At 41.4% G+C, this 12,731-nt stretch overlaps 1 protein-coding gene across 2 annotated transcripts in view; it reads right to left on the bottom strand.

The window, feature by feature from the left end:
- rnf126 (ring finger protein 126) overlaps positions 1 to 12,731 on the bottom strand; it is a 51,529-nt gene that overhangs the window by 26,275 nt on the left and 12,523 nt on the right. For both annotated transcript variants that reach the window (XM_060846128.1, XM_060846127.1), the window contains exon 2: positions 4,470 to 4,531. In XM_060846128.1, coding sequence (XP_060702111.1) covers positions 4,470 to 4,531 — 62 coding nt within the window. The remainder of the gene's footprint in view (positions 1 to 4,469; positions 4,532 to 12,731) is intronic.

A 12,731-nucleotide genomic window follows, 5' to 3' on the forward strand; every position in this document is an offset into this window, starting at 1 on the left:
CCTTCTGGGAGAGTTCTTGCAGCAAGATATTCCATGGTATTCAAAAGTATAGCAAGACTGAAAACAGTAACTAAGTAGCTAGATTAGCATAAGAATTTTTTAGACTATAAAAGGCCTCTGAAAAAAAAACGAGGCAATTCATTTGAAATGAATCTGTTTTACAATCTTTTAATAAATCAATTCAGTATGATGGAAACAATTTTCAAACGCAGCATCTTTCCAGCCCATTGATGTTAAGCATCATTTGCAATGGGTACATGAAAATTCAGTAAATTTGCTCCACTGGAAAATGTGCTGAATATTAAGTAAAAATTGTAAATACGGACGTATTTTCTCAAGCATCTTGCAAATGTATTCTGGTACAGAGACTAAATCTTTTCTAGACGAGCAACCTCCCCTGTATCGTATAACTTACAGTGAATAATGTGCTATTAAATTATATTGGCACAATGGTTTTGTGTACAATATTGAAGTCACATTTATCTAGCCTGTCTTTCCGAGATTTACCAACATGTTTAAATAAGCACAAACCCAAGATTCATTGATCAGACCATGAAATTGGCTTGTTTCTGTTCCTTTCAGCCCATAGAGCTTGCTCGATCATTCAATAGGACTATGGCTGATCCAATGTCCCTCATGTATGTTTTCCTTCCATTTCTTCATTATCCTTAATTTCATTACTAATCAAGAATCAACCTATCTATCTATCTATCACAGCCTTAAAAAAACTGAAAGATTCTACCCCATTGCTTTCAGTGACAAAGAATTCTAAAGTCTCTCAGAGAAGAGAAATTCCTCCTCACCTCAGTCCTAAACTGGCAGCCCTCAATTCTGAGAGTGAAGTGTGTCGACAAATGCCTTTAAATTTCCAGCTGAATCTATAAATTTCCCTCACTAAAAGCAAATACTTTTATTCTGCAATTCTCTGCAATTGAAATGTTCTGCAACTAAAATGATTGCCACTCTTATTATTTCAACCATATATATGCTAAATTCGTCATATCAAAGATTTAATTGGGAAGTCAGAGGATGCGCTGAAGGATGAAGTTCAGACATAGCAAAAATTAAGATGTACTTGGGAGAGCTATACACAAGAGTAAAGTATTAACTAGTGACTCATTATGTTGCTCAGTGGGTCAGATAATTTTTTCCCAGACCAAGGGCTTTTTTTTTTAAAAAATAGCCATTTCAGAGTCAGTCCCTAGAACGAGGAGAGTCTCTGAATCCCCTGTTTATATAATATATATAGTTTTAAACTGCCATATAGCAATAATGGTTGTTGGTTACATTTTTTTAAAAACCCTCACACTACCATCTAACAGCGGTAGTGTTTATTTATCCCTCAGCACCCATGTTGCGTGTGTACAGGTGTAGGACACAGTGAAAAAATGAGTGCAGAAAATGTTATTCATATTCCACCACCAGGAAGAAAGGAAACACCTGAGTGGCCAGTGACAAGCAGAGACCTTCTCAACAAAGGGCAACACTAAGTGATCAAAAACGTGAAAGTAAGAGCAGGGATTAAATCAAAATAGAACCAGAGAGGGAAATAAAACACTCCACATCCTGCGGGACCCACCTCTTCCTAAAAACCTCCAGAGTGTTGGTAGACACTGCGTGCTCCTTCTCCAGGGAGACCCGAGCTTGAATGTAACCAGAGAAGAGGAGCAGGTAATCGGCCAGAACAACCCCCTAAACAGCCCAGTGCCTGGGAACTGTTTATGGCCAGCTGGCCCAGGAACAAACCCGTGAGGAGGTCCTCTGACCTACCCTCCCCACCAAGTGCCCAAATATCAGGAGCATGGGGCTGAAGTGCAACCAAAAATAGAAACTAAAATCCTTAAGAAAACCAAAAAGGAAGTGCAGATGCCCACACCCCATATGGACATGGTCCATGGACTCCACAACACCACAAAACAAGCAGTTGGGCTGGGAGTTCATGAACCATCGCAATCTGCAGTTGCAGGGAACTGCTGCGTGCAGCACCTTCCACCCCAGATCCCCAAGAGAAAGGAGGAGGACTACCATGTAGATGGCCCTCCACTGGGTATCCCCACTGCCCGGTGGCAAATGAGCACTCCAAGGTGTGTCCAGGCAGTGGATAAAGAGAAAAGAGGTGGATGGTATGCAGCAGCAGTCGATATAGGGACCACCGTTTTACATCCACGAAGGGGACGAAACTAAAACTCTGGAGGCGGCTCAGGTTGTGGGCACAGGCTTCCACAGGATGTGTGGGACCTTGGGGCCAGTAAAATTCCGTCCAGGCACCAAGGGTTTTATACTCAATATTATTAATGGAAACACATTTATTGGCGTATGTAGCAACGAATGGGAAGGAGGCTTGAAGGTTCAGAGGACTTGAGGTATTATGCACTTTAGCTGAAGCTGAGTGGAAAGAGGAAATATGCAGTTCTTGAATTTAGAAGCGCTGTGGAAAGAGACACAATCAAATAACTTTTTTGAGGAAGTAACATTCCAAGTGTTGCGATTAACCACACAAGTGGCAATAGTTTCAAAAACCATGTCAAAACTCCATGTTAAGGTCGACTAGGCAACCTCAAAGTCAAGGCATCAGGGCAAACATTGCATGATTGAGACATTGAGGAAGGTAGAAAACAAATGGCACAGGGATCAGGAGTTGCATTCATAAGCTTTAAAAGAACATTATAATGATTACAAACGCGATTAATGATATGCCAAGTCAAAGATCCCTTGGTTAGAGGCAAAAAAAAACTGCAGATGATGGAATCTAAAATAGACAGGCAGGAAACTGGAAGAACACAGCAAGCCAGACAGCATAACGAGATGGAGAAGTCAACATTTTGGGTGTAACTCTTCTTCAGGACTGGGAGTGGGTGTGGGGGCTGTTACAGATAAAGGGGGTGGTGGGGGCAGGGTGGTGAAGTGGGGACAGGTGAAGACAGGCAGAGGGTATGACTTGGTTGATCAACAGGAGGAATGAATCTGGTTGGTGGCAGGGTGGAGTGGAAGGGAGAAGGGCTGGGAAGAGAGGTTATTTGAAATTGGAGAAATCAATGTTCAGTGAGCTATAGGCTGCCCAGGTGGAAGAGGAGGTGTTGTTCCTCCAATTTGCGATTTGGTTCATTGTGACAATGGAGGAGGTGACCAAGGATGGCCCTGCAAGCCTGACAGATGTTCAGTGAACTGATCCCTAAGTTTACACTGTGTTCTTCTCTGCATCGGGGAGACCATATCAGGAGCACCTAATGCAGTAAATGACATTGAAAAAGCTCACCTGAATGAAAATGATAAGGGTGGTGTACTGGCAGTTTTGAATCTTTACCAGTTGCAGGGGAAGGTACCCAGGGGTTCAGGGGGTGTTGGTGGGGAGAGTGGCACAAATTAAAGACTGTTGAAGGGAACGGTCCTTGTGGAAGGCAGAAAGGGAGGGGGTGGGGAAGATGTTCTTGGTGGGGTCTAGTTGCAGTTGGCAAAAGTGTTTAAAGATGATGGTTTGGATGTGGAGATTGGTGGATGGTAGGTGAGGACAAGAGGGACTCTGTCTTTATTGCATTTGTGGGGAAGTGGATTTAGAGCAATGGAACAGGGAATGGAGGTAATGCAGTGGAGGAAAAGCATGTTGTTCGAAATAGGTGGACATCTAGGATACTTGGGAGTGGAACGTCTCCTCGTCCGAGCAGATGCAGAGGTGGGTCTGGAAATTGTGGCCGGCGATGGAAACAGAGAGGTCAAGAAAAGGGAGGGAGATGTCAGAGTTGGACCAAGCGACTTTGAGGGCTGGATGGAAGTTATGGGCAAAGTTGACGAACTGCTCGAGTTCAGGATGCTGCGCCGATGCAGTCATTGACGTAACAGCGGAGGAGTTGGGGCATAGCACCTGTGTAGGTACTGAAGAGGGGGCTGTTCGACATAGCCGACAAAGAGGCAGGTGTAGCTGTAGCCCGTCCCAATGCCCATGGATCTGGAGGAAATAGGAGGAGTTGAAGGAAAAGTTTGAAGGTGAGGACCATTTTGGCAAGGCGGAAGTAGTATTGGTGGAGGGGCTAGATGGGTCTATTGGAGAGGAAAAAAAAAAGAGGGGTTGGAGGCCATCCTTGTGAGGTATGGATGTACATAAGGACTCCACGTTCACAGTGAAGATAAAGCAGTGGGGATCCCTGCCTACATAGTGCTCATTCTTAATGTACTTTCGATAAAGTTCAGCACTTAATAACATTTCACTGTGCGTGAAATACATTGCCTATTCTCTGCAATTCTTTTTTCGGTGCCAAACAAAATACAGCCAGTCAATCACAAATACACTCTGCTAGATTTCATTCTGATACCCATAGCTGTATATCATAGCTTTTATTATCATTATCATTTTTCAGCCAATCCACTTGCAATCTCATTGCATGTGGAACATTATGTTACAAAGGTTTCTTGAAATCAGTTTTTAAAAATAATTAAATCCTGGTCTGACACTGCTGTGCAAAGATGTAGTTTACCTTGGTACGTGATCGAGTAGTTCTTCTATGAAGCCAGAATCACATCTTGGACATGTATATTCCTGAAGATAGATTAAAATAACATCAGAAGGCAGGAAAAGATAGAGATTGAAATTCTGTCACAGACCCTAACAAAAACTGATAATATTGGGTTTAAATAGTATGCAGATTTGTCCCTGATTACAAACTCAAACTAATCATTTTCTGTTAGATATTGGCAAATACCTAAAAAAAGGTTAATTTAACCGACTGCTAGAAGATGGGTAGACATTCGGATTTTCTTTGCGCTTTTCCAGCGATCACTTTGTCTTCATATCAAATACAGAAACACACAAATACTGCTGTCCAAAAGCTGGAAGTGTTTGAAAAGCAGCCACTGTTAGAACGTGTAATGCCGCTTACATTGAATTTAATCAATTTACTTGGACAATTCAGATAAAATCCAGAGGACCAAAGAACTGCTTTCATTAAAAAGAAAACTGGTGGTAGTTTAACCCGAGTGTCACAGGCAAGGGGAAAGGTTGAGAAGGAGACACCTTCATGGTAACCTCAGTCAACATAAGAATGGAAGCCGCGCTGTTGACATCATTCCGCATTGCAAACCAGTCATTCAGCCAACTGAGCTAACCAACACTCAGCAATTCAGATAGGTGGTACAACATGGTATCACTGTTATATTTTCATTCTCTCTGTTGTAATATTCTCTCCACATGTTCAAAATAACTTTCAATACCACCTAATCTGACTCAACTCACTGCATAAGTTGTCCTCCACCACAAATTCTGGCAAAATCCAAAATCTAGCATAGAATCAGTTCCAAAACTTCAGGTTTTGAAGTTAACTTGTAAGTAGCAGCAAAGAAACCAAAATGACCACATAGTACATTACAAAATTTAAATACCCTTCTTCATTACTTGTTATTTTCAAAAATAACTTCAGAAAGAGGAAAAGGAAATGCAGTTGCAACACCTCTATTCAACAACAGCATAGTAAAAACTTTACTTTTGAACGAACCAGTAATCGCTTTATTGGATCTTGTGTTGTAACTAGTTGGTGCACATTTAATAAATCAGACAATACTTCAAAGTATCCCCTTAGCTTTCTTCAAAGAAAAAAAAAGTCACTATCAGGAACCCTTACCAACAGGTGATGGTTGGTTCCTCTTTGGCATTTCCAGGCAATGATGCTGTCTGGCATAGAGATGTCAGTCTGAACAAGCTCATTAGTTGATGTTCCATTCAGACTTTCAGGTTAAAACATATAGAGTTACAGTTGAAGCTTGAAATTTCACAACATTAGTTCAAAGTTCTGGCATATGCCTCAGCAACTTTTATGGTTTTATTCCAGTCATGATTGGGGCAACAGCAAGTGAGGTGTCCTGTGTGCTACGAGGTGCAAAACGTAATTTCAGCTTGACAATTCTTGCTGATTTAGAAACATAACAAATATGAAAAAAAATCTAGCTGATAAATCATTAAATACACTAACTATTGGTAATGTTAGTAAAAATTAACAGTGCTTGAAACATCCTCAGTTCAATCACTGACCCTGTATCACTTTGTACCACAAACTACTAGATAGAAACCACTAATTACAATACAAATGATCCACACTTGCATAAAAATCAAATGCTTCACCAATTCTCTGATCATCACACTCCTGATTTACTAGTCGCAAAATCTTCAAAGCACTTCTTCAATCAAGTGTGGTAAATGCAATTTATATAATAAATTAGTCATGGTATAAATTACAAAATTGTGCCTAGTTCCACAGAATAAGCATTGCCATTTCATTTAAAAAGTAATATATATTTTCTGCTACGCACACAAATTCTTTGCAGTCACATTTAACTTTCAGCACATTTTAACAAAATACGTCTTCACAAAAGCAGAGTAAATTAGAAAACAAATCATACTTAACTAACAAATGATTGCATTCAATTACAATTTTGACAGCTTTCTCGCAAAGTACTGGAATCATTTTCCTGTGCTCTATATTTATAGGAAGAACTGTTTAAAAAAATTAAATAACAATGATGTTTTGTTAATGGCTAATCGATTCTAAAAATTGATTCCGTAAAGATGTTTACAATTATAATGGCACATTTCTGACAAGAAGAAAACATTTCAAAACAGAGTCAACATAGATAACATATCTTTCCCATGTGCATTTCTGATATATCCCTCTCTTGTACTTATGGCAGAAGAAAGCCTCTAGACTCATGCAGCTAATAGGTGGAATAGTGACGACACCCCTTCCCTGTGGGATGCGTCTGAACAAATAGTCACTCCTTTGCTTCCCTGTGGATTCACCACAGCTAGTCAATATACTTGCAGCAATTATTTCCAGCTATCTAGAGTGAATTAATTTATTCCCAAACAATCTTTGTATCATTCTGATATCGGCACACAGTGATACTATTCCTGCACTGGCCACCTGTCCCACATTCTTCACACTTGTGAACAGTGCATCGTGGTCATTTTTCAGATTGCAAAAAACAGGAGTGTACTAACCAGAAGCATGTGTTTGGTTCAAAGAATAAAGAGGCAGTTTACAAACGTTATGTGTGATTCTTTTCACCTCATGTTTTTGTTTAAATATGAACAATAAAGTTTATGCTTTCTCTCCCCATTCATTCATTCTTCTAAAAGTCTTTTTTTCCCGGAAACACAGCATGTAGAGGATACACTTGATTGTATCACAAAATAACCAAGACAAAATAAATTTCAGGATTGATAATGCCACAGTTATGATTAATTATAATTAAATTTAAAATTATAACAATTGCTAGTTACTTAAAGCTTCTTGGCTGCACTAGAAGTTACATTAAACACATAGCATAGAAACAATACTACTCAGCCCAATTGTTCGGACATTTATACACCAGACTTCCACATTTCTTTCTACTCAAATTTTCTCTAACAGATTTCCCCGGCCACTTCCTGCAGAGAATTCCATATGTCACCCACTTAATTTACCATTTGGATTTATACATAAATATCTTGATTTAGGACATCCTGTTTTCAATTTACATGTGGCAACGTGCTCTCCATATTCACCCTGTCCAGTCCATTTCATAATTTTAAAAGACCTTTCTCAGAACAACTGATCACCTTCTTAAAAATGTGCTCAGACTTTACAAATCGTTTCAAACCTCTCACTTAGAGTCATAGTCATAGAGATGTACAGCATGGAAACCGACCCTTCGATCGAACCCATTCATGCCGACCAGATATCCCAACCCAATCTAGTCCCACCTGCCAGCACCTGGCCCATATCCCTCCAAACCCTGGCACTATTCTTGTACTTTCTCCAATGCTTTTATGCCCTTAAGAAAATGAGGTGTTGCCAGTGTTGGACTGGGGGTATACAAAATTAAAAATCACACAACAGCAGGTCAGACTCCAACAGATTTATTTGGAAGTAGTAGCTGTTGGAGCATTGCTCCTTCGTCAGGTAGCCTTCGTCAAGGAGCAGCACTCCAAAAACAAGTACTCTCAAATAAGCCTGTTGGACTGTAACCTGGTGTTGCGGGATTTTTATTTTAAGATAATGAGCAAAAGAAAAGTTCCACGGAACTTCAAATAAAGCCTAACTAGGTTTGCATGCAACTTTAAAATAGCTTCACGATAATTCAAATTCTGTGTTTTAGAAATAAATCCAGTGCTTTGATGATCTATGTTTAATGTTTTGCTCATATCTATTCCAAGATCCTTTTACTCGGACACATCTCAGATTCTTTTGTCAAATGCTAATGACATTTTTATTTGTCCTATTACAATGCGTTAATACTGTAATTACTTATTGATGCTCAACTTAGCTTGCCACTTCACTGCCCAGCCTACAAATTTTCAAAAAGTAAAAATCATACAACACCAGGTTATAGTCCAACAGGTTTATTTGGAAGCACTAGCTTTTGGAGCACTGCTCCTTCATCAGGTGTTTGCCTGATCAAGGTGCAGTGCTCCAAAAGCGTGTGCTTCCAAATAATGTTGGATTATAACCTGGTGTTGTATGATTTTTAACTTTGTACATTCCAGTCTAGCACCAGCAACTTCAAATCATCCAAGTTTTCAGATGGCTTAATTTATTTTGGTGCAAATCATCCTCAAATTTAGAATATTACACAAATGGTACTTGTTGCCAAATCCAAATTATGCAAGTCAGTTATGATTAACAGTGCTCCTTGCATGAATCTTTGTGGAACATTGATATCTAGCTTCCTTCAAAACAGAAATAATGACACTTTCTATTTCTTGAGCCAGTTGTTATCCAGTTGTTTGTCCAATGACTTAATACAATTTTGCCCTGACCCCTACATGCTATCCTTTATCAATGGCCTTTTACAAACAAGAGTATACAACTCCCATTTACTCCTTCTACTATTTTTCTAAGGATGCTGTCAGCTTAAGCACGAATTTAGGCTGTCAGAATCCATATTGATTTTTTTATTTCAACTTTGCTCTTTTGTATATAGAGAAGGCATTCGTTAGCTGATACACATACATAACTGAGACTGAAGATTGTCTTTTATTTTGATTATTTTGTCAGTTATTTCCTCACTTTTACCCGGTCTTAAATATTCATTTTAAGCTCATCCTCTAACCTCTAACACTTGTATATTCTTGTTTATCTGATTTCCCTTGGTATATCACTACTTCTAAATCTACTTGTTACATTCAAATTTTTCTTTAGTTCTTTATTGATTTAGAGCACAGCATAATTATTCTGATCTGATTTTTACTGGAAGATATTTCTCTTGAATTAAATTATTTTTTAAAAACTGAGTTACTAATATTAAACATATATCACTGATCTTTGATCTTTATTTTTCAAGATTGTCTTCCAGTTTAGTTTTTGCTCCACCCTCAGTCCCTGATAATTTATTTTTGTTTTCCCCCCAATCTAGTTTTTTTATCCTACTTAACTCTATTCTTGATTCTAATCAAGAGGCTTAATTTGTTTCGATCACTACTATTAAAATGTGCACCACCTCCTCTGACTGTTCTGGTTCATCAGCCCTTCTAAAATCAGCAGCAATTCTGTTTTTTTTAAAAACTTCTTGCTTACAAAGAAAAGAGTTCTGTACACACTTACCCTCCAATATTTCCAAATGCCAGTTTATTGGGGAAAGTTGACAGCTCCAATTATTTTATGGCTGATTCTCACTTTGTAGGTTTGCCTACTTTTTTCTAATTTTCTTGCAATATTGGCAGTCTATAGTACACTTACTAGAGTGTTGAACCCATCAGCCTTCAACTCAATCCGTAAGAACTCTGTGCCTATTCTACTGTAACTTTTATTTCTAAAATTATATCATTAATTTTCCACATTGGCAGATAGCTTCTAGACTACTTCAGGCAACTATATTTATGCAGATTGGAATCTCATACAGGGTAGTTAATATGTTCTCAACATTATCAAACCTAACAAGGATTTATTTTGCTGATACCAGCATCTTACTTCTAGTTGTTGTATTCTAAATTAATGGAATTCAGATTATTTAATTAGCCTCACTGGACTTAGTCACTCATGCTCGAGATTACTAGTCCAGTATCATAATCATCACAATTATTACCTTTGAAAAGTTGGAGGAGGGGTGATGGGATGGGGAAGGGAGGGGAGCTGCTAAAGTGCTTGAGCCTGACAACAATGTTCAACGCTTCCTTTAAGGAGAGCATCAGTGAAATAAATCAATACACAGCCAATAACAAGGAACAAAAACAATTTTGCGTGGGCACAACTGCAGAATATTAGAATTTTGCAGATGTTTTTAGCTTGTCACGTACTCAGATGAATAGTGAAAATCTTATAAGTTGCCACTTACAGCGCCATCTTAGGTACAAAAGGTATCTAGGTACAACTTCTTCAGTTACAAAATAGTTACAGTGTAACAATATCACAAACACAGTACCTAGGTACAATCCTTAAGTTACAGATTAGAGAAATGAAGGAAAGGTTACATTACAGCTTAACACTGTATAACCATAGGTCAGAAAAACAAGCTAAGACAAACATTCCAGTCTCTTTCCAAGGACTGTCTGAAGCAGTTCAGCACAGGGGGCCTCCACGCGGTCTGACCACCGGCTGCCGTCCCACCCCCACTTCAGGCCGCTGGCGTCCCTGCTCCGGACTGCCAATCCCACTTAGAGGCGGGGGCCAGGTGTCCAAAGCCGAGAGAAGAGGGAGAAAAAGAAGAGAGAGAGAACAGACGAGCTCCAGTTAGAGCATCCTACTCCGCCGCCATGTTACCATAATGCAGTGTCTGTTGCAAGGAGCAAACTTTAGCTAGGGAAAACCCATGCAGGGTTGAAAATGTGCTGCTGCTTAAAGCACAGCAGGTCAGGCAGCATCCAAGGAATAGGAAATTCGACGTTTCGGGCATAAGCCCTTCATCAGGAATGAGGAGAGGGTGCCAGGCAGGTAAAGATAAAAGGTAGGGAGGAGGGACTCGGGGGAGGGGCGATGGAGATGTGATAGGTGGAAGGAGGTCAAGGCAAGGGTGATAGGCCGGAGTGGGGTGGGGGCGGAGAGGTCAGGAAGAGGATTGCAGGTTAGGAGGGCGGTGCTGAGTTGAGGGAACCGACTGAGACAAGGTGGGGGGAGGGGAAATGAGGAAACTGGAGAAATCGGAGTTCATCCATTGTGGTTGGAGGGTTCCCAGGCGGAAGATGAGGCGTTCTTCCTCCAACCGTCGTGTTATGTTTTGCCGGTGGAGGAGTCCAAGGACCTGCATGTCCTCGGTGGAGTGGGAGGGAGAGTTAAAGTGTTGAGCCACAGGGTGGTTGGGTTGGTTGGTCCGGGCGTCCCTGAGGTGTTCTCTGAAGCATTCCGCAAGTAAGCGGCCCGTCTCCCCAATGAGGAGGCCACATCGGGTGCAGCGGATGCAATAGATGATGTGTGTGGAGGTACAGGTGAACTTGTGGCGGATATGGAAGGATCCCTTGGGGCCTTGGAGGGAAGTGAGGGAGGAGGTGTGGGCGCAAGTTTTACATTTCCTGCGGTTGCAGGGGAAGGTGCCGGGAGTGGATGTTGGGTTGGTGGGGGTTGTAGACCTGACGAGGGAGTCACGAAGGGAGTGGTCTTTGCGGAACGCTGATAGGGGAGGGGAGGGAAATATATCCCTGGTGGTGGGGTCCGTTTGGAGGTGGCAGAAATGACGGTGGATGATACGCTGTATACGGAGGTTGGTGGGGTGGTAGGTGAGAACCAGTGGGGTTCTGTCTTGGTGGCGGTTGGAGGGGCGGGGCTCAAGGGCGGAGGAGTGGGAAGTGGAGGAGATGCGGTGGAGGGCATCGTCGATCACGTTTGTGGGGAATCTGCAGTCCTTGAAGAAGGAGGCCATCTGGGCTGTGCGGTGTTGGAACTGGTCCTCCTGGGAGCAGATGCGGCGGAGACGAAGGAATTGGGAATATGGGATGGAGTTTTTACAGGGGGCAGGGTGGGAGGAGGTGTAGTCCAGATAGCTGTGGGAGTCAGTCGGTTTATAGTAGATGTCTGTGTTGAGTCGGTCGCCCGAGATAGAAATGGAAAGGTCTAGGAAGGGGAGGGAGGAGTCTGAGACAGTCCAGGTGAATTTGAGGTCGGGATGGAAGGTGTCAGTAAAGTTGATGAACTGTTCAACCTCCTCGTGGGAGCACGAGGCAGCGCCGATACAGTCATCGATGTAGCGGAGGAAAAGGTGGGGGGTGGTGCCAGTGTAGTTGCGGAAGATGGACTGTTCCACATATCCTATGAAGAGACAGGCATAGCTGGGGCCCATGCGGGTGCCCATGGCAACTCCTTTAGTTTGGACCTATTTTGTATGAAGTGTAAGTCGAACGGCTTGATTTTCCCAATTGATTTTGTTGGTATTATTCCAGAATTACAAATTTATATAGTTCAATCAGTTTCCCTCTCATCCTTGTAAACTCTCGTGAATGCAGCCCAGTTGAACCAATGACCATTCTACCATCCCCTGTATCAGCCTACTGAATCTTCCCCGCACACTCTGTGACAAGTATGACTTTTCTTAGGTAGGGAAACCAAAACCACATACAACATCCCAAGCTATGGTCCTACCAAGGTCCTTATAAAGGCAGTAAGACATCCCTACTTCTGAAACCAAATCCTCTTTCAAATGAAAGCTGAAAAATGTGTTACTGGAAAAGCGCAGGTCAGGCAGCATCCAAGAAGCAGGAGACTCGAGCAGGGAGAAGGGCTTCTGCCCGAAACGTCCTTGGATGTTGCCTGACCTGCTGTGCTTTTCCAGCAATACATTTT

The sequence above is a fragment of the Hemiscyllium ocellatum genome, chromosome 28 (assembly GCF_020745735.1).
Source record: "Hemiscyllium ocellatum isolate sHemOce1 chromosome 28, sHemOce1.pat.X.cur, whole genome shotgun sequence".
In the NCBI taxonomy this organism is placed as follows: domain Eukaryota; kingdom Metazoa; phylum Chordata; class Chondrichthyes; order Orectolobiformes; family Hemiscylliidae; genus Hemiscyllium; species Hemiscyllium ocellatum.